This window comes from Lotus japonicus, chromosome 3 (genome assembly GCF_012489685.1).
Source record: "Lotus japonicus ecotype B-129 chromosome 3, LjGifu_v1.2".
Lineage (NCBI taxonomy): Eukaryota > Viridiplantae > Streptophyta > Magnoliopsida > Fabales > Fabaceae > Lotus > Lotus japonicus.
Genome location: NC_080043.1, coordinates 96,072,957 through 96,094,238, shown reverse-complemented (window position 1 = coordinate 96,094,238; position 21,282 = coordinate 96,072,957). Strand labels below are relative to the sequence as shown.

At 37.5% G+C, this 21,282-nt stretch overlaps 4 protein-coding genes and 1 pseudogene across 5 annotated transcripts; 3 read left to right on the top strand and 2 right to left on the bottom strand.

The window, feature by feature from the left end:
• Nucleotides 1–701: 701 nt before the first annotated feature.
• Nucleotides 702–6,654, bottom strand: LOC130747857 (conserved oligomeric Golgi complex subunit 7). Its single transcript, XM_057600907.1, has 10 exons — nucleotides 6,273–6,654; nucleotides 5,878–5,967; nucleotides 5,666–5,785; nucleotides 5,482–5,583; nucleotides 5,114–5,394; nucleotides 4,703–4,848; nucleotides 4,034–4,232; nucleotides 3,035–3,701; nucleotides 1,724–2,050; nucleotides 702–1,265 (listed from the first exon to the last, which is right to left on the bottom strand). The coding sequence occupies exons 1-10, from the start codon at nucleotides 6,555–6,557 to the stop codon at nucleotides 984–986; spliced, it is 2,499 nt and encodes an 832-aa protein (XP_057456890.1). The 5' UTR covers nucleotides 6,558–6,654; the 3' UTR covers nucleotides 702–983.
• Nucleotides 6,655–7,938: 1,284 nt separating this feature from the next.
• LOC130747856 (heat shock 22 kDa protein, mitochondrial-like) lies at nucleotides 7,939–9,241 on the top strand. Of its 2 annotated transcripts, none has more exons than XM_057600905.1 (2): nucleotides 7,939–8,225; nucleotides 8,644–9,241. In XM_057600905.1, exons 1-2 carry the CDS (start codon nucleotides 8,015–8,017, stop codon nucleotides 9,105–9,107), a joined length of 675 nt encoding a protein of 224 aa, XP_057456888.1. In that variant the 5' UTR covers nucleotides 7,939–8,014; the 3' UTR covers nucleotides 9,108–9,241. The 2 variants fall into 2 exon arrangements, with proteins under 2 accessions (XP_057456888.1, XP_057456889.1); XM_057600906.1 differs by having other exon boundaries at nucleotides 7,940–8,222.
• A 4,679-nt stretch (nucleotides 9,242–13,920) lies between these two features.
• On the top strand, nucleotides 13,921–15,328 carry LOC130747853 (F-box/kelch-repeat protein At3g23880-like). The gene is made up of 2 exons (XM_057600903.1): nucleotides 13,921–14,517; nucleotides 14,602–15,328. Exons 1-2 carry the CDS (start codon nucleotides 14,032–14,034, stop codon nucleotides 15,214–15,216), a joined length of 1,101 nt encoding a protein of 366 aa, XP_057456886.1. The 5' UTR covers nucleotides 13,921–14,031; the 3' UTR covers nucleotides 15,217–15,328.
• A 623-nt stretch (nucleotides 15,329–15,951) lies between these two features.
• LOC130747855 (aspartyl protease family protein At5g10770-like) lies at nucleotides 15,952–16,615 on the bottom strand (annotated as a pseudogene).
• A 1,333-nt stretch (nucleotides 16,616–17,948) lies between these two features.
• LOC130747854 (heat shock 22 kDa protein, mitochondrial-like) lies at nucleotides 17,949–20,548 on the top strand. The gene is made up of 2 exons (XM_057600904.1): nucleotides 17,949–18,304; nucleotides 19,951–20,548. The coding sequence occupies exons 1-2, from the start codon at nucleotides 18,088–18,090 to the stop codon at nucleotides 20,412–20,414; spliced, it is 681 nt and encodes a 226-aa protein (XP_057456887.1). The 5' UTR covers nucleotides 17,949–18,087; the 3' UTR covers nucleotides 20,415–20,548.
• The last annotated feature ends 734 nt before the right edge of the window (nucleotides 20,549–21,282 follow it).

Genomic DNA, 21,282 nt, shown 5'->3' with positions numbered 1-21,282 from the left:
ACAAAAGACAGAAAGCAAAGCTAAAGCGTCTTGACACAAGAACGACACAATATTAGAAGGTGGTAATTGCCAGACACAATATGGAAAGCCACCCCTACACCGCTTGATACGCCAAAGCTTCGGTCAGTATTACCATCTCTAGGAACAAGATGCAAATTGACCCTCCACCCCAAAGCTTTTATTAAGCATAGCACGAACTCGGATAATTACATCCCGCCCATAGAAAGAACTAGCATCAACAGAGCTCGTTAGAATCTCCACTACACCTTTGCAATCCGATTCACACAACACACTCTCCCTATAACCCAACTCCTATGCACGTCGTAAACCATGACCGTTAGAAACACTTCCATGATCCAAGCTACCTGGCACGCTAGATAGAAATCCAAGTACCATCTAAACACTCCAGCACCGAATTGCGGTCTCCACCGATGAAACCTTCACTCCAGTCATTCACTCCTTTAACAATATGAATCCATTACATTGTTCATATATGTTAAGACTGAGACACATACACTTGAGTATCACCCCTTTTATTCTATTTTATTTTTCAAAAAAAAAAACTTGACTAGACATTTTTCAAAAAAAAAAACTTGACTAGACTCGTTGACACCTAAGCCCTACCACCATATTGTATTTCATTTTTTTTTTTGTCTGACTTTCATGGATTAGAATTCATGTACAACAGCCTACAATAGAGCTTTTATATTGTAAATACTAAATAAGATTATTGTTATTATTCAGATCTTTCAAGTCATTGTTATGCTACTAATCTTCCTCTTTTACAATATATAGCTATTATGCAGATTGCATGCGTTCTGAAACTATTACAAATTTGATATGCAAGAACTTACATTCACTCCAAAAAAAAAATTACAAGTAGGTGTTGCCGATGTAAAAGAATGCCCTATGCAAGACAAAAATATGTCTAGAAAGGAGAAGAAGATGGAAATGCTCAATTGCTTGAAGATAGGAAGGAACATTCATGAATCTAAATTCACTCGCCGCATCTTACACACAAGGTTTGCTGTTGGTAGATCAAGTTGGTTTCCTGAATCTGTCTTCAAAAGATCTTTTAGCTGGTCTCTTGATGTAGAAAGACAAGTTTGAAATGTAGCTAGAACTGGAGGAATTGGCATTGACAGAGCGGAAAGCACATTACTGAGATACTCAATATCCACAGACAGCTGCTGCGCTCCACGATCTGAAATGTTCTGAATCCCTCGCAATTGCTCTATGTAAAGTGCTGTTGCTCCCTCTGCAACCTAAAACATGATGAACAGAAAAGGTTCGAGCAATTAATCATTACATCATATGTGTAGACAGAAAATATGATATCACAAATTTTTTGAATCATCCACAATTCATGAACCTGAGTTAGAAACTAAAAGACCTAGTCTTCTTTACTTTTGGTAACTTTTTTACTGCAGTTAGAAAAGGAAAATTTTCAATTCTCAACTAGCTGAGTATCACATTGGCCCAGCATTGAGCTCAGGCTCGTTTATCTAGATGAAACCAAGTTAATGATGTGTTAATAATATGAGCTTCATGCTGAAACATTCAGATCAAATCGAAGGAAAAGAATGACACTTGATTCACATTTAATCAGACAAAGCCTAACTACTGATATTTCTTTATACTCAAATTGAAGGAAAAGAATGGCACTTGATTCACATTTAATCAGACAAAGCCTAACTACAGATATTCCTTTATACTGTGTTACCTTGAACATCCATTCAGTTGCAAAGAACTGCGCTTCATCATTGGTTTCACTGTTAATTCCCTCTGCAAGTGGCTCCAATTGTTGGGGTAAAGTAAGAAGATATTCACCAACACTAGTCACATAGGACTGTGGGTATGCACTGAAGGTAGGGAGAGGGAAAGCACTTTGTTCTTCAACTGATGTCCAAATTGGTAAACGAGACACATCACTAAGACGTTGTCGTACTTTAGATATGAGGACATCATATACAAGTTCATTAACTGTGTCTGCAAACGCCGCAACTCTTTGAGATGCAATGGGGAGTGCATGAAATCGGGGATCTTTAGACTGCAAAAAAACAGCAAAGATATTTTATGTAATGCAAACGAAAAAAGACAAAAGAAATGTCCGAAGTGATAAGATATCCAAATGTGTCGTATCTCCATTTTCACTTTTTTTGTTGAAAATGTTAAGATATACAAATGGCCGTCCAACACACTTACATTATGTGGGATCATAATTCCAAAGGAGTGATGTTGTAATGCAGAAACTAAGACAATTAACAACAAAGTATTCCATCCAACAGAAAAAAAATAAGTAAAAACTCTAACAGTCATACAAAAATTCCAAATACTCCAAAATTCAACCATGAAGCCAACTAATCTTTGGAACGAAACACATTTATTATTTTAAGCAACGCTCCAACTTTTTACAACTCATCCGACTTTGCCTAATTGTAATTTGTGTAGCATTCGGGAAGGCGATAATGATAACGGTTTCCACGACATCAATTAAAGTTAGACAACGTCAAAGAAAACTTAGAGAGAAAAGATGACTCTACGGACTTGTCTAACCACTCATCTATTTAGCATTTTCACCTGCGCAACAGAGTTTACTTTCTAGTTGGCTCTTTACCGCTCAACATTCAGTCAAAACATCCAATTCTATTTAAGTTAAATAAAAGAAAAATGGTTGCTAACCTCCTGATAAGGAGGGACATGGAACAAAGGAAACATAGATTAAAGGGCCTAGGCAAAGACACTAATTTCATAAGAACATCTAACTTTACTCCGTACTCTTGGGTATTTGATTTTCTTAAATTATAATATTTACCAATATGAATAATTTAAATTTGCAAGCAGTCCACTATGAAAGAGGGAGAAAATAAGATTTGAAAAGAGAACGTTAAAAGGCCTGGGTGTGGAAATTAGCATTATAATTTGGCTCTTTCAACTCTCAATATTTATAAGAGAGAGAGAGAGAGAGAGAAAGAGAGAGAGAGAGAGAGAGAGACAGAGACAGAGACTGCAATAAAGCAAATCGTATATATACCTGATTCAAAAGGTTAAAAAGCTTCCTGGCTTTCTCAGGCACATCAACCAGCCGCAGTGTTGCCAAATCCAAGGCAGCCCTTCCACCAACCGACAGGTCCCCATCTTCATTATCATTTATAGTTTGGTTTTGGTCTAAACTTGAACCAAATACTGAGAAGGATAGAGTTGTGCTCAATCTAGCGAGAGTAGCTCTTAAAGATGCTTCAAAGACAGAAGATCTGCTTGTCAAACTATCTGCAACGGTAAGGATCTGCAATGCCCCCTGGACCATGGACCATTCCTCCTCACTTGAGCTCAAATCAACTCTTCGAGCATTTTGGTGTCCGTCCTTCTTTTCCATCTCCTTCTTTACAGTATCACCACCATAATCCACACCGCAGACAGTTCTTAATGACTTGAGAGTTTCTTGCAAAGTGGAAATATATTGTAACATTATGTCATCAAGGGCAAGAATTAGCTCATCAGCCTCAGAACCTCCAGTGAAGCTGATGCATCTCTCTGCAGCTGCTTCAAGAAGTATGATAACTTGGGGAATAGACTCCTCCATTCTGCGAACCGTTTCACTGAGTTCAACTCCTTGGGCTCCCACCCCTCTAATTACAGCTCCTCTTAAATCTACTCCCGCAATTTCAGAGGAGAGAATGGCACGCTCCATTTGTCCGTACCTGTAGATATTTGGGAATATTAGAGTAATGAAAACAAGGATATTTCTAAGAATTGGAAAAGGGTTTAATATAAACTTATCTATGGGAATATTATGCATGACAAACCAAGAGACCAGCCAAAAGACCAGGCAGTTTATTAACTTATTTTTCCTTTCCTCTCATTTTGCTTTTCTATTTTTGAGAAAGAAATTGTCAGAAACGAAGTTATATTCTCGCCCACAGGCCCACCAAATTCTTTCATGATACTGAGGCCTTAAGTCAAATGGCATTAGCAGACAAACATGATTTATAGAAAATTTTGAATTATGCTTTAAATTTAAGTAAAGGTTTACCTCTGTTTAAATGATTCATATGGCATGTATACAGCTTTCAGCACATCCATTAAAACCCGTACATCAGAACCAGAAAATAAGTGCTGAATATTCCTAGCAAAGGTCCCCGTCATATTGTGTAATTCGATCAAGACCTCCAGATGCTTTGTCTGAATCTTAATACCCTTTTGCATATCTCCAGATAAAATATCAAATATACCTACAAATATTCATGAGCTAAAATATCAATGGTAGTTACCATACACTTTTTTGCTAAAAGATATTCACTGATTTATTAGAGTTACTTAGAATCTCAAGGTTCTTCAAGAATACTCTGTTATAAAACAAATTTTAGAAGTAATTTGAACTTTGAAGAGAGAAGGAAGGGGAATGAAATACAAGATGTTGCGATCCATTGAGACAGATGTCAAAAGAACCGAGGAACTTCGGATTAAAGACAATAATTAGTAAGCTATGGTCAAGTAAGATATCAGTATCAATTGGAGCCCAGAACAGAAAAATATTGTTATACTTGTAAACTAGGAATAACTCTCACATATGAGCACAAAAAACATGTTGATTATATAGTGAAAAGCTCTATCATATTACATGCTGTAAAATTTATAACATATATAAATAAAGCAAACATTTTTCTCAGACAGGAAACCAATTAAAAGATTCAAGAACAACCTTTAGCCAGTGCTTTTGTTTCTGGAACAGCCTCTCCAATGGCAAGGTTGATATGCGATATGAAACTGGAACCTATAGCCACCATGGTCTCACTTAGTAGCCTTGGGACTAGAGTTTTATAATCTTCAGGAAAAGCAACCATACACCTGCAAGCAACAGCTCAAATGCTTTTATCACACTACATCAATATGCAAATTCCGTTGATATCATTTTAAGCTAGCTGATTTTTTTTTTAGTATGTTGACATGGAAAGTGTAAGTCCATTAGCATCAAGTTTTTAGTACAGATCAGTATGGCAAACCATTTTTACATGAAAGAAGAAGCTTGAAAATTTACTGGCCAAAGTTAACATGGGATACATAGATGTGAACAAACAAAATATGTAATAGAACCTAACACTAGTAATGGTACCATTTCCATTCTTGTTCAAGATAGAGTAGTAGCTCGTCATAAAAGTTTGGTAACCAACTGGAAAATGATATTGTAGGTGAAGCTGAATGAAAATCACCGCCACTTGATATCCTCTCCATTTCGTTCTTCTCATTTGCAGACTTATTAGCTCGTTGCCTTGACACAAAATCTTCCCAAAGCTGCTTTATTGGTTTCAGATGAACCTTTGCATATTGTGATTCCAGAGACTTAAACCTTCCAATTCTTATGAGAATTCCTCGCAAATCTTGAGCAGCATCAACCTGAATAACAACAATAAAAGTTAAGGCAAGGGACTGAACGCATATCATGGGACACAAAACCATGGTTTGACCGAATATATATGGAACCTTGCGATTGGATAATGCATCTGTAAGACGAGGCTGCACCATCATGTCTAGCCTATCCTCCAAGACTTCAAGTTGCTTTCTTATGTTGGCAAATTCAGCCACCTAATACAAAGTGTGAAACAACCAAATGCTAAATACCAAATCTCAGGCACTTCAAGATAACCAAAGCGGGGAAAACTAGTACCTCCCCGACCGCAGACAAACAATGCCTCATGTTAGCCAGAGTTTCCGCCGCGCGAGGGAGATCACCACTAGCAAACACATCTTCCACCGTCGAACTCAATTGAGTTAATCCAGCAGCATCCTGTCATTAAAATGCAAAAGCAACTGAGTTTGCCTCATCATAGAGAATCTTAATATAAAAATTTCAATATTCTTCAAATTAACATTCCCTACCTGCAACGTTTCATAAGCAGTTTCCATCCTTTGCTTGACAACATCTACTTTCGCAAGTGCCGCTATAGATTCAGCTGATGAACCCTCTGCCTAAATTCAAAATAAGTAAATGCAAATTTTCACGTGCTCGATCTCAACTAGATCTTAAATCTCAATGCACAATTCAGAATGTGAGGGATTCAATTGCTTATGGAATGGTTCATAATGACTCATAAATTATCAAACTCTACTTTCTACTAGTATCGCACAGAGGAAATCAAAAGCAGCTTCAAGCACAATGCGATGGAAGAGTTAAACGATGGATCCAAATTGTAAACGTGATAAACTGAATCCTAATCCGATTCGAAATTTCTACGGTGTTTAAGTCAGTTATCGAGTGAGATATGCGTGTGTACCTTCTTGAGCTTAAGGAGGATGGCGGAGACGGCGGAGCGGAGAGAAACGGCGTCGTCGCGGAGGCGGATGACATCGCGAGTGGCGCGGGGGACGCGGAGGAGAGCGGAGGAGCTTTGGTCCTCGAGAGAGGAGGCGATTTCCTCAGAGAGCATCTGGAGCTTCATCTCAAGATCGACGAGGTGTTTATCCAACGATTCCTGAGGGTGGCGAGTTTGACTCGCTGAGTTGATCCATTTCTTGGGATCGAAGTTCTCGTTCGAGAACGGACCCAAATCTATCATCATCTTCGCTTCGCGCGATGCAGTACCTCGCTAACCCCTCTTCACCTTCCAAACCAAATGGCCACATACAAACATCGATGGAGGTTTCTCTAACATTATACTACTTTGGATACAATATTGAAATTTAATGGGGAATACTAACTTACGGGAATTAGATTTCCCAACCCATCCATTAGAATTGCCACCCCACTAAAATACTTCGAAAGATTAAGTTTTTGAGTGCTCCGTAAGATAAACTTTCGAAGTCCTTTAAAAATGAGGGTGTCAAATTTAATTGCGTAGTAAATAAACCAACTGATATGATCCGAAAGTTTATCTTCCGAAGCACTCAAGAACTTAATCTTCAGGAGTATTTTAGTGGGGTGGCAATTCTAATGGATGAGGTTTCTCTTAACTTACTCACTTGTTCTTTTATAAGAAGTAAGTTAAAACTTAACATCCTTTTACTTAGACAAAATTGCCCTCATTTTTTTTCTTTTTGCAAATAGTTAAGTAAGGGTTCGTTCGTAATTTCCTACCCAATTTTTAATACACGACTCTGAGACTCTCAAATCTTGACAGGAAAAATATCGAATGGGCTAGAGACTCATTATCATCTTAATATAGAAGAGAGAAAGGGTGTGGAAAGAATAGTGAGTCCTCCCATTATTTGGAATTCCAAAATTCCATAATATAACCAATTTAGTGAAACTCATAAAAACATCTATATGAGCTCTTTCCTTTGTTTATAAAAATTGTCAAATAAGAGAATAGGATGACTTTTAAGTTCTCATAAGACTCCACAATCTCCACCCCCTCCAAAACCCCACAAAATATAGCCTTAAGCAAGGTTTAGGTTTTCTACCTTGAGCTCAAAACTCCAATAATTTGTTTCTTAATTATCTTTTGCCTTCATAAACTAAATGAAAAAATGATGGTGAAAGAGAGAGAGCAATCAAGAAGCAAGACTTAAAATTTTTGTGAAATGAAAGCATGTAAAAGAAAAGTTAGTAAACTCAAAATAAATCAATTGTTTCAATTGAGGATTGTTTGTCTCAATTGAAGAGTAGATGCCACCATACTTTTTTTTGGGTCAATGGTTCATGGATTTCATTGAATAAACGACGGGCCAGGCCCAAATGAATACACAATGATTTAACAAAAAAAAATGTTTTTCTTCCCCAAATTTTCAGTGTAATTTCTTTTGAAATTATATACTCTGTGGGTAGGCCTGTTCATTTCGATACGGCCCAACACAAATTTAACAAAAAAAAAATCGGTATTAAATTTGCTTGCTCCCCAAGTAGTAGCAGAAACTTCCAGATTATCTCTGCTTCACTCTGGAACCTTCTGGACCTTCTACACTCTTCACTCTTCAGCATTGCCCTACTATATATACTACACACTCTTCTCTCCCTCCATTCCAAAGCACACACCACAACACACATCTCTCTTCACTTGATCCATTCCTCTGCAATACAATGGCTTCCTCTCTCGCCGTGAAGCGCCTCCTCTCCTCCTCCGGCCACCTCTCCAGGTCTCTCTTCCGCCCCGCTGCTACTGCTTCTGCTTCCCGCTCTTTCAACACCAACGCCATGCGCCGCTACGACGAGGCTTCCGATGAAAGCGACGTCGACGTCGACCGCCGCTCTGACCGTCGCGCTGCACGCCGCGATGATTTCTTCTCAGGTAGTCGTTATCGCTCCGTTTCCATCACAAATTTCATTTCAATTCCGATCTAGCTAGTACCGTAGTCACTGTTTTGTTGTTTCCGCACTCTTAGGTTTTGTGATTTCATGCGTATTATAGCTATGTTACTCCAGATTGAATGGATTTATGTGACTAAGTAGATTTCAATTCGAGTTTTCCCCAATTTCGATTCGATTTCTTGAACTAGATTAGAATTTTCAGTGATTGTTGCTAATTATTACCTTTGATTTGCCTAAATGAAGAAAATATTAGTAAATATATGTGTGATTTTGATGGATAATCATGTTTTACTTACTATAATCTTTCATGTAGTAATTGATTTTGATCTGTGTTGGTTACTCTGAACTCAATGGTGGTGATTTCAGTGATGTTTGATCTTGCATGGTTTGTGTAATTGCAGATGTGTATGATCCATTTTCTCCAACTAGGAGCTTGTTCCAGGTTCTGAACACGGTGGATCAGCTCATGAACAGCCCCTTCATCACTCCTCCAACCAGGAGTCTGAGCCAGGTTTTGAACACGGTGGATCAGCTCAAGAACAACCCTCGTGGAGCTCGAAACGGCTGGGATGCGCGAGAGACAGAGGATGCTCTGCTTCTGCGTGTGAACATGCCTGGGCTGGGAAAAGAGGATGTGAAGATTGCTGTGGAGCAGAACACGCTGACCATCAGGGGTGAAGGTCCAAAGGAAAGTGAGGAGGAGGTTGGTGGTGGTCTTCGCTACACCAGCAGGATTGACTTGCCGGACAAGCTTTACAAGATTGATCAGATCAAAGCTGAGATGAAGAATGGTGTGCTCAAGGTCACTGTGCCTAAGATGAAGGAAGAGGAGAGGAGTGATGTGTTCAATGTCACGGTTGATTAGAATAACTTTTGATGATATATCAAGTGACTTATAACTTTGTTGAATGAACTTGCTTTTTGAGGGTATTTTGTGAATGGTGTCTGTTCCTCAGTTGTTAACTTTGTTGAAAGTAATGAATTAACTTGTTGGTTAAATCTAATTCTTACCTTATGAATCAGAGGAAAATTCCAGCTCTGCTCTCAAATATTGTTTCTTTTTTCCCAATTATAGCTGTTGATATCTGAATAAGTTAATGAGCAACTCAATCCATGATTGTCACTCTATTTTGTTGACCCCAAAAGCTCATATTTGGCCATGCCATCCATTCTCATTGTTGACCAAAATCTTAACCTTGTCTTCTTTCAGTGTGGGCCTATCCTTCGATTGACTAAAATGCCCTCTGATTTGAAGGAGTTGCTTACACTTTTGAAGTCAATGGTTAAGATAGTTTTTGAGGATATCATGATAAATACTCTTCTCTAATGATTAATGAGTATAAATGGTAACGACGCGGTCGTGAACCTAAATAGGGGTGGAAGCAGGGAATGGCATATAAGTGGCATATAAGTGAACACTTTATGTATTATTATTCTCTTGAATAGAACAATTTATTATATGCTCCCAAGTGATTGAAAACCATCAAAATTCAAACATGCAAACAAATGATGGCACTGTGGCTTTCTCTGCACACAATTTTCTCAATAAATAAATTTTGTTTAGTTGACTCTCAATATATATACAATAAAGTTTAATGCATACCTGATGGAGGTAGTACACTATTGAGAAATAAGAAGAGAAAAAATATTAAATGATAAATGTGAAGTGAACGAAAGCGATATATAAAAAAAAAAAAAAAGGATTTTCATGATGTATACATTTTTAGTAGTACACATATCATTAACGGGATATAAAACTTTGGCCACAAAAGATGGTTTTACCACATAATCAAAACCAAATCAGCCACAGCCAACACCATAATGAAATTATGAGTTTTATATTTTAACTGCCACTACAGCTTAAAAATATGTAAACTTAATACACTTCAGTGATATTTTAACTACCACTTTTTGCAGACTTTTTGGCCAGGAATGCCGCCTCATACGCCGGTTTGGTGTGGATTGAGGAGGTACCGCCTGAAGTTAATGTTTTTGTAACCGCAGACCTTTTGACTTCTATGCCCCTATTTAATTGATAGCAGGTTCTTTTCAAAAAAAAAAAAACTACCACTTTTTTGGTGCAAGTTAGTGAGGCTTAAATACAGGGAAAAGCCCAAATTGTTTGGTCACACAGAAAGCCCAAACGTTCACGAGGCTAAACAAAATCATGTGGTAACCAGTTCTAATCTACCAACAAAAATGTTGTTATTAAAAATGGTCAATTTAATAAAGAAAAAAAAATACTCATTGCGAACCGTTAAATGTTAATAATTCTTCTCCTCACACCTATGACCTACCTACCTCTGCAACCAACATTCCCATATCCTCCAAATCCAATAGCCGACAATGCAAAAGTCAAAAATGGTTTTCCCAAGCCACGGTATGAAATAGTACATCCACAGAATTTTTCTGAAATTTACATCCACAAGATTTGAAAACCAAATAATAGATCACTGTTTGCAATGGAACTATTGTATCCTCATGCCGACTTAATTTTACAATAATCTAGTGACTCGAAATTTAATCTTCTTCTAAGGAAGGACTAGTAAGCCCTTCTTATAAGGAAACGTCACTCAAGGTTACTAATCATTGCCGAACTCTCGTACCCAACAACCTCTCTCAAGTTATTTTCTTTAAGCTTGTCCCTTTGCTAACTTAGCTCCGAAGTGCTAACGTGGAGGCAACCGCCGGAGCCATTCAAACACCGTCACAGCATCGTCTGCCGCCAACATTCTATTGTTCCCTTCCCACAGACTCTGTTGTATGGAGACTTGATTGAATTTGTCTTATCAAATCCATATATGTATTTACTATTTTTTTGAAACTATATAACATTATATTAAAATCAAATCGCCATAGAGGCCAGTACATCCGAAACCACCAAAAGGGTCCAAAGCTGGCGGAACCTCTTCAAGCCAAACAACGTTGGGAAACTTGGAGGAGTTATTTGCCAAGAAATCAGCTACTGAGTTACCAGAACGACGAACAAAAGATAAATCAAAACTAATAAAAGATGAGACTAAGTCTCTACAGTCATTCAAAACAGAAAATAAATAAGATGCACCATGTTTGTTCTGCTTCCAAGCCTCAAAGAGTTGCAAACAATCCGTCTCAAGAATCACTCTAAAGAATCCAAGGTCTCTAGCCAAAGACAAACACCACCGGAACGCCATGGCCTCCGCCACAAGGGAAGAAGGAGCGCCAACGAGCCCGTGAGTAGCAGCAGCCATACCATCTCCACTGGAGTTTCTTGCAATTATACCCATTGCACCTGTTTTTGTCACATATATGTTTAGTAGCGATTTTCAACTGTTTTAATTAGTCACATATGTGTTTAGTAGCGATTTTCAACTGTATTAGTTTATACTTATATAAACATTAGCAGCGAAAGAGATAGAAGAAAAAACAAGGGCACTGAATTGGGGAACAGGAAAATCATAGTTTATGTGTTACGTGAGGGTTTTCTAATAAAGTTTAATCTAAAGGTTAGAAATTTCTAATAGAGTTTGAATCATGTATTTAGTGTGGTTTTCCATGACGCAAGGTTAATAATTAATTGTTTAGTTGATGGGTTTTTTGGATTGATTACAGTAATAAATGAACGTATTTAAGGTATTAAAACCAATTTGTAATCACTAATTTTAAAAAATAAATGAACTTAACGTTGCCACTAATTTTTCTATTATAAAACAAAGATTTAAAAACAATTAAAACTAATTAAAACTATTTAAAGAATAAAATAATTAATGGTATAATTAATTAAAATTTTGACTGAGTATTAATGTGCAATAAAATTTTCATAATTCAACTCAATTTAATGTCTTTTTCAAATCATATTTTTATTAAATAATAAATTGGGGTCCTTTTTTTTAAATACGTGATTTATAAGGAGGAGATGACTAAAAAAAGCAGAGGCTTGAGAGATGCAAACTATATATTTACTTTTTGGATGAAATTCAGCTGAAAATAGAGGTGGGTTTTGTTTATTACCTTAATGTCTCTGATACCCTCTGCTTGAAGGGCAGAGTAGAGAGTTCTCATGGCAGGAACAAGGCCACGGATCATGTTGGTATCACCCCAATGAAGAACCTCGCTACCAACATTGATTCTCGTCTGAGGATGAAACGGCTTGATGTGAGTCACAACCCATTGGCGAGCAGAATCAATGTTCCTAAGCGCAGCTATGTCGCCGTTGGGTGCCGTGACAGTAACACCGATGCCGGTGCCGGCGAAAGCCTGGAGGATCTGCGGGTTCACATCGAAGATCTTGACGCGGTCGATGGTGGTCCGTGTCTTGAGGAAGTTGGCCACGGCGGCAGGTGGAGGGAGGTTGTCGCCGAGGGTGCCGTAGTTGACTCCGATGGCATGGACGGAGGTGGTGGTGGCGGCAAGGAGGAGGAGGAGGAAGGTTAAGGTGGTGGTGGTGGTGGCTATTGTAACGAGTTTTGTTGTTGTTGTTGTGATGTTAGAAAGTCACATACAACGATGAGGATAGTTGAGTTCTAAAGACATATAGAACTCAACTAAGATATAGTTTTTTTTTTTCACTCAAGGGATCCATTCCCTGGTGATAGTTGAGTTCTATAGACATATAGTCTAGAATTCAATCTCTATGCGGTGCGTATAGTTCTACATTTGTTGGGAGATGTCTACCCATCTAGCGTGATTTCAGCGCCTCGAGGGATTAATCTTATGACTACCAACGGTGATGATACCGTGGGTGAAAAAAAAGTTTATTCTTTGACATTAAAATTAGTTTGGTGATCATGTAACCCATATATTTTTTTTTCATATTAGATTTGTTTTCGTCTTCTTTTTCGATACTCGGAAACTCAAATCAATGTCACGCTTCGAATCCGGATTGAGACCTAATACCCATGCCGGTTTGAACCCTAATTGAGACACGAAACTCAATTTAGGGATGGTGGTGCATCTTGATGGCAGTTGGCAATGGATAGAACAAGGTGTTTAGGGTGGTGGAAATTGATCTTGGGTGTGGAAGAGGAGAAGATGGTGGAAATTGATCTTGGGTGTGGAAGAGGAGAAGATTTATAGATTTTAAAAAGCTTTAGATTTTTCCTAACGTCAAGGTTCGAAACCTCTTTGGATATGGATTTTTGGGTGGAGGTGAATGGTTTTCCCATGAAACTTTTTTGGACATAGGTATGTAGCTTTGGGTGGAGATGGCATGTTGTTGACTTTTGGATTATGAAGAGAGTGATGAAGAAGATGAATTCATGAAATATTTTTTTCTTTAATTTATTTTGAATGGAATATTTGGTTAACTTTTGGATGGAAGATGACGGAAGAGCGATAAGAGAGCAAAAGTATTGCACTTGAATGAAGTGAGAGACATTCTTTTTGTGCAATTTTTTTATTTAAGGGCAAATATATGAATTTTAAAAGGTAACTAGAATTTATATATTTAATTGGTTAATTTAAAAAAATAAATTGAAATATGTTATTTAAATAAAAAAGTTATTTAAAATTGGATGCACATCCATTAAACTCAAACTATATCTTATGTCGTAATCTTTTTTTTTGGTCGATAATCTTATCTTATTCTATCTATCAAAGTATATATATATATATATAATTTGAAACTTGCGAGAAACAAAGTCATATTGAAGCTGTTGCAGGCCCACGAAAAAATAATCAATCTTGTATAAATAAATAAATAAATAAATAGTTTGTAGATGTGGAAAGTTTGAGAACATTAAGATTAGGTTTGGTATTTGGGAACAACCAAGCCAAGCCACCAACCTTGTTCGTTCCTCTTTGATTGATTGATGGAAATCGTAACCGATGTTTTCCCTTCCGAACTCGTAATAGAAATCTTGTCATGGCTTCCTGTGTTGAGCTTGATACGATTCAAGTGCGTTTGCAAGTCATGGAAATCCCTCATCTCTCACAACAAAGCATTCGCCAAACTGCAATTGGAGAGAACATCGCTCAAAATCAACCACGTAATCCTCACCTCCTCTGACTCCTCCTTCATTCCGTGCTCTCTGCCTCGCTTGCTCGAGGAGCCTTCGTCGATTATGGACCAGGACCAGGACAGGTGCCTCCGTTTGGACAAGTTCGAGTACAACGAGGTCATTGGATCATGTAACGGTTTGATCTGTTTGCACGCCGATTATTGTGCTCCTGGCTTCTGTTTCCGGCCCTGTAACCCTTCCACGCGCTTGAGGTTCGACAAGTCACCACCCTTAGCCTCAATGGGTTCCAGTCTCAATTTTGGGTTCGGTTATGATGTTTCATGTGACACTTACAAGGTCAGTTCAAATTTCAATATCAATTTAATTAATAACTTTGATTCACTCATGTTATCATTTATTATATTATTCTCTCTTTGCTAGGTTGTGGTGGTGGTGTCTCAGCTTCGTCTTCGGGGTCTAAGACTGTGCAAAACAATGCTTCATTCCATCGGTGATACTTGTTGGAGAGAGATTTTGAGCGTCCCTGACGTCCCAATTGAGTTTCGTCAAATCAATGGACTGTTTGTAGGTGGCTGTGTTAATTGGTTAGCAAACAAATTCGAGCCATTTGAGCAGTTGGTGATTGTTTCCCTTGACATGCGTCAAGAGGCATACCGGTTATTGTCACTACCTCAGGGTACTTCTGAGCTGCCTTCTGCTGAGATACAGGTTTTGGGGAATTGCCTTTGCCTTTTTTATGACTTTAAGAGAACCCATTTTGTTGCCTGGAAAATGAGTGAGTATGGAGTTCCAGAGTCTTGGACTCCTTTGCTGACTATCAGTTACGAACATCTTCGATGGGATCATCGTTTTTATCTTAATCAATGGCTCATATGCTTGTGTGGAGATGGACACATCTTTATGCTCGCCAAAAAACAGAAATTGGTTATCATATATAATCTAAGTGATAATAGTGTGAAATATGTTGAACTTGCCAGCAACAAACTTTGGTTGGATGCCAATGATTATGTAGAGAGTCTGGTTTCACCATGTTAAGATTAAGCTCATCCGTGACAGTTTGTTTTTCCCAATTTATCTTTAATTATTATGTTATGTAAGAGGTGATTACTGTTATTTAACTTTAATAAATTTACTAATTCGTCACTGACTTTATTGGCTGTTGTTAAGCTTCTTTGGTGCTTCAAAAGGTCGCAGATTAAGATGCTAGTTATTATAATTTGGACATATGCTTAGATAAAAGTGATTACTTTTAGAACATAATTTGTTGATTTTTTTTTATAAGCACATAATTTGTTGATAATTCCATATAGTTAGTTATTTTGTGTTTATCTAAACTGAAAACTTATTTGTTTGCATAAGCGGATTATTTTAGCTAAAATATATTAAAACCATTCAAATTGTAAGGTGTGATTGATAGTACAAAATAATTTATCTACCCTACTTAAATGCAGAAAAAGGCTAAACAACAGTGACAATTAAGAAAAGTAGCAGAGCAGATAATCATAACAGATCAGTTCAAAAGGATTAGGACACGAGCGATTTTCATAGTAAAAGCTTGCCTTAATCTAATGCAATTGCAGATTTCATCCGAGTATTCAATTGTCATTTTTCTTATCTGCATAGCTAGACAGCACAAGCCTTTGCAGGAGAAGGTCTTTAGTATTTATTACAACATATATATTTGCAAACAACATTTGATAAATTGTATCCAACCCCAGATTTATTTCTGAGTTGAAACTGATATAGTCAGGGAACAAGTAGTACGAGTGGTCACTGGCAGCCACCAGCTGCAAATCCAATCTTGGAATTGGCAACATCATAAGCCACCTTATATGTCTATTGGTGATAATTCCCTATAATGGCAATGGGGTTATTTTCAGCTTCCAGCAATGGCCAAACAAGTAACTCCCTTGTCAAGTGCTATAAGGGTACTATAAGCCTTAAGTGGAAGATCAGCACCCCCACCAGATATCATTTGAATCTCAGGCATTAACACTATCCTTCAAACAAGAATCCAATATTGAAATTCCTGGTGCTTGTGTATACTTTTTGGACATCATCATCACAAAAGAGTTGTTCTTCAGTGAGATATAAACTGGCATAGGTAGCCTTGTAATTACTGTACCAGAGTCTATGATAGTAGGCACCTTGTAACTTGATGCTGCTACTCCCAATGGCTTTCCTCCCACAGTAATATCTGTCAACTCCAGACAATATAAGCTGGGAAGCGTTGGGTTCTTAACCAAAGGAGTGAACTCGTATGATGATGATGATGATGATGTTGATGTCAATGACGACGTTCCAATGGACAAGAAACCTTCATCGGAAGAGTTAGGAGCAGCAAAAGATGTGGGAAGCCTTCTCGGGGAAGGCAATAGGAGAAGGCATGACCAGATTGATTTTCTGGACACTTGTGCAAACATGGAGAGCTTGATTGTCCTGTCCACACCCAAATACACAACTTGATTATGTCTCATATGAGTCAAGGTTAGCATATCTTTGACTGAAATAACCAATTGAGAAACAAGTGTTACCAGATGCACTTAAACAACTTGGGGCATTGAGTATGGAGCCCTTGAGAGAGGAGCACTGAGAGGATGAACATGAAAAGGTTTTATGGGTCTTGGAAGTGGAAGAATTGAAGACGGGGCCAACCTGCACATGGTATAGTATGTAACACAAGGCTGGCACTGGAGCTGGAGCCAGGAGAGAGAGCTGCCAGTGTCTACAAGCATGGTAAAATACTTAGCAGGGGTCCCAATTCCTATTTTTACATAGTAATTTCCTGAGCCTATTGACAAACCTGATTTCAATTGTGTGTTCACAAGCTTTGAATGGTTAACTAATCTAGAAGAGGCGGTAGTATCTGAATGGTTAACTAATCTGGAAAAGAGACCTGACACGCTCCTCATCTTTTATGAACATGCCAGAGAATGAAAATGGTAATATGGATTTTAGAGAGGAGTCAAGACCTGTAACATGATACAAATTGAGCTACATGCCAGCTTGCTTGTGCCTCAAATCACTATCTGCAAAATGGATGGTTTGCAAGTTTAGACCTCATAATTACAAGCACAAATTCAGAATTTCATTCTAATATTGAAAAAACTCTAAACATTGCTGTCTTAAATTTGGTATCAAAGGTAACATTCTTGTAAATTAAAGAAAATTAAAAACTGCTAGACAACAAAGGACACTAGAAGTTAATTATGGTGCGGCATATTAGCATAGTACAATCTCACAATGATTTTTTTTGCTTTTCAATCAAGTTCTGAAATAGCTAGCAAGGTGTTGAGGTGCATATGCCTTCAAATTCCTTCACTAGAGAAGATGCTATTGCAAGATGTGCCGAGAAAACAAGAAACCAGAAGAGGCTCATCCTATTTTGCTGGCTCTGCAAAATTGATTATGAGCTAGTTTCTTACTCTTCCCTCAGCAGATACATGGTACACTAGAGCAACCAGAAACTTTTCCCTACCAATGAGGCAACTGAAAAATGTACAAAAATATTAGTTTATAGCATGGGGCCAAAGTTAAACTAGTGTCTTTAATTTGCAGCATTAGAGGATTGAATGCTTTAAATACCCTCCAACCTGTTCGATATAATTCAGTTCGTTATATTTAATTATCTTTTATTATCTTCTGTTTTAGATAATTACTTATAGATATTGGTTTTAGATATTACTTATATTAGTAGGTTACTTGCTAATCAAGTAACCAGATAAGATTATATTTGTTTTGTTAATTAAGGTCATATAATAGGACCAGACCGTATGTATTGTATTTTTTACGGATTTCAACAATAAAACAGGTTTTCTCCTATCTTTGTCTATCTCCCAGATTTTGTGTGTTAGTGCACTGTGAAACACTCGGACTAGATTATGTGACATGAGGTGAGGATCGCATATGCAAGAATTGGGTTATTGGGTGCAAGGATTCAGGTGCTTTCCGTGGCTTGCAGTGAGTTTCTTCCTCAAGGATGGTCTCAATGTGGCACCTTCCACTCTCCAGCTTCTTCAGAATTCCGCCAATCTTCCCATGGTTGGTACACCCCTCTACGCTGTTGTTTCAGATTCTGTCTACATCTCTGGCCAGCATCGTGTTCCTTACATCGCCATTGGAGGTAATTGATAATTTATTGTTATTGTGTGTATGATTATGAAATATGAATAGAAGGGTTTCATTCTTAGGAATAGGGTTTAATTTATTGTTAAAGCATAAAGGAAAAGGGAAGAGTAAAAAGGAGGATTGAGATTCCAGAATTTGGAATGGTTGGGTTTTCTTTGTGTATATAAAGGTATGAATGTCATTGTTGCTTGAGCATAGAGATAGAATAAGTTAACACTTTGTCAGCTTCCTTGGGAAGGAAATGTAGCATATCACAATTCCTTCTAGGAAGTAGTTAACAGATCAATGGTTTTGAATAGATTTCTTTTTTTTCATTTTTAATAGAAGAAGGGGTAGAAAGAGTGGTGATAACTAATAAGGAATCATCCTAAGAAAAACTCTTAAGAAAGCTAGAGGTCAAGCAGAAACTAAGCTAACCCCCCTAGCAAAACTAATTTCAAAATCGATCTCGTATTCCTCTGTGAATGTGCTGTAACTCTGGGGCAGAGTAGCATTTTGCTTCTTTGAGTCTCTATTTTTTCCTCTTTTATCTGTTATTATTCTTGATTCTGTTACTATAATTAGAGCATACATTTTTCTATAACTCAAGTGTAAATACCAGGAGCTATCAGATTCCTAGAAGTAAAGTAGTAAACAATGTCCTGAACACTAAAGAGAGGCCAAATCTGCTGTTCTGCACCAGAGTATGACTAAGGAAAAAGAGTAAAAGACCTTCCTTTAAAATCCAAGAATAGAAGTATGGTGATCTCACTGCCAATGAACATTTCCCCTCCTTATACATGGTCACTTGGGAACTGGGATAAGACGTTGTAGTTGGTTGTTGAGTGTTCGTTGATTTGAACATCAACTATTCAAAATAGAGACATTTGAATCAGCATTATCAGCTTTCCCTCTAACCAGTTGTTTTTATTATACAGAAACCAGATACTGTTTTTAAATTTTTTAGTAAAAAAATTCACTGACCTTGGAGCTTGTATTTTATTGTCTTCTATTGTGGACGAAGCAAAACTGATAATAACATTTATTCAAGCCAATGCTTAGTACAGTTTCCAAGAACACAAGCAAACACCACTTGGAATTTGGAATGCTGAAAGTACTCTCTTCATTCTGAATTTGTTTATTTCAAGTGCTATTTTACTGTAGCAATTGCTAACTGGAGTCTCACTGTTAGTTTAGTTCCGATACATCCGTTCTACAGAAATATGTGTATTAGGATCGTGAACTTATACTTTATACTTTTTATCTAAAAACTTGAGTCTGCTAGTTGGTTTTACCATTGTAAATAATGAGTTTTGTTGTTTCCGTCACTCTTAGGTTTTGTGATTTCATGCGTATTATAGCTATGTTACTCCAGATTGAATGGATTTATGTGACTAAGTAGATTTCAATTCGAGTTTTCCCCAATTTCGATTCGATTTCTTGAACTAGATTAGAATTTTCAGTGATTGTTGCTAATTATTACCTTTGATTTGCCTAAATGAAGAAAAAATTAGTAAATAGATGTGTGATTTTGATGGATAATCATGTTTTACTTACTATAATCTTTCATGTAGTAATTGATTTTGATCTGTGTTGGTTACTCTGAACTCAATGGTGGTGATTTCAGTGATGTTTGATCTTGCATGGTTTGTGTAATTGCAGATGTGTATGATCCATTTTCTCCAACTAGGAGCTTGTTCCAGGTTCTGAACACGGTGGATCAGCTCATGAACAGCCCCTTCATCACTCCTCCAACCAGGAGTCTGAGCCAGGTTTTGAACACGGTGGATCAGCTCAAGAACAACCCTCGTGGAGCTCGAAACGGCTGGGATGCGCGAGAGACAGAGGATGCTCTGCTTCTGCGTGTGAACATGCCTGGGCTGGGAAAAGAGGATGTGAAGATTGCTGTGGAGCAGAACACGCTGACCATCAGGGGTGAAGGTCCAAAGGAAAGTGAGGAGGAGGTTGGTGGTGGTCTTCGCTACACCAGCAGGATTGACTTGCCGGACAAGCTTTACAAGATTGATCAGATCAAAGCTGAGATGAAGAATGGTGTGCTCAAGGTCACTGTGCCTAAGATGAAGGAAGAGGAGAGGAGTGATGTGTTCAATGTCACGGTTGATTAGAATAACTTTTGATGATATATCAAGTGACTTATAACTTTGTTGAATGAACTTGCTTTTTGAGGGTATTTTGTGAATGGTGTCTGTTCCTCAGTTGTTAACTTTGTTGAAAGTAATGAATTAACTTGTTGGTTAAATCTAATTCTTACCTTATGAATCAGAGGAAAATTCCAGCTCTGCTCTCAAATATTGTTTCTTTTTTCCCAATTATAGCTGTTGATATCTGAATAACTTAATGAGTAACTCAATCCGTGATTGTCACTCTATTTTGTTGACCCCAAAAGCTCATATTTGGCCATGCCATCCATTCTCATTGTTGACCAAAATCTTAACCTTGTCTTCTTTCAGTGTGGGCCTATCCTTCGATTGACTAAAATGCCCTCTGATTTGAAGGAGTTGCTTACACTTTTGAAGTCAATGGTTAAGATAGTTTTTGAGGATATCATGATAAATACTCTTCTCTAATGAGTAATGAGTATAAATGGTAACGACGCGGTCGTGAACCTAAATAGGGGTGGAAGCAGGGAATGGCATATAAGTGGCATATAAGTGAACACTTTATGTATTATTATTCTCTTGAATAGAACAATTTATTATATGCTCCCAAGTGATTGAAAACCATCAAAATTCAAACATGCAAACAAATGATGGCACTGTGGCTTTCTCTGCACACAATTTTCTCAATAAATAAATTTTGTTTAGTTGACTCTCAATATATATACAATAAAGTTTGATGCATACGTGATGGAGGTAGTACACTATTGAGAAATAAGAAGAGAAAAAATATAAATGATAAATGTGAAGTAAACGAAAGCGATATATAAAAAAAAAAGGATTTTCATGATGTATACATTTTTGGTAGTACACATAT

Bases quoted from the DNA above. Each gene is read 5' to 3' on its own strand.
- LOC130747857 (XM_057600907.1), bottom strand. From the start codon at position 6,557: ATGATGATAGATTTGGGTCCGTTCTCGAACGAGAACTTCGATCCCAAG. The intron at 5,395-5,481 runs GTTCCATATATA...GTTGTTATTCAG, and splicing joins ATGCATTATCCAATCGCAAG to GTTGATGCTGCTCAAGATTT. The intron at 3,702-4,033 runs GTAAACCTTTAC...AAATATCTACAG, and splicing joins TATGAATCATTTAAACAGAG to GTACGGACAAATGGAGCGTG.
- LOC130747856 (XM_057600905.1), top strand. From the start codon at position 8,015: ATGGCTTCCTCTCTCGCCGTGAAGCGCCTCCTCTCCTCCTCCGGCCAC. The intron at 8,226-8,643 runs GTCGTTATCGCT...GTGTAATTGCAG, and splicing joins CGATGATTTCTTCTCAGGTA to ATGTGTATGATCCATTTTCT.
- LOC130747853 (XM_057600903.1), top strand. From the start codon at position 14,032: ATGGAAATCGTAACCGATGTTTTCCCTTCCGAACTCGTAATAGAAATC. The intron at 14,518-14,601 runs GTCAGTTCAAAT...TCTCTTTGCTAG, and splicing joins TTTCATGTGACACTTACAAG to GTTGTGGTGGTGGTGTCTCA.
- LOC130747854 (XM_057600904.1), top strand. From the start codon at position 18,088: ATGCAAGAATTGGGTTATTGGGTGCAAGGATTCAGGTGCTTTCCGTGG. The intron at 18,305-19,950 runs GTAATTGATAAT...GTGTAATTGCAG, and splicing joins TCCTTACATCGCCATTGGAG to ATGTGTATGATCCATTTTCT.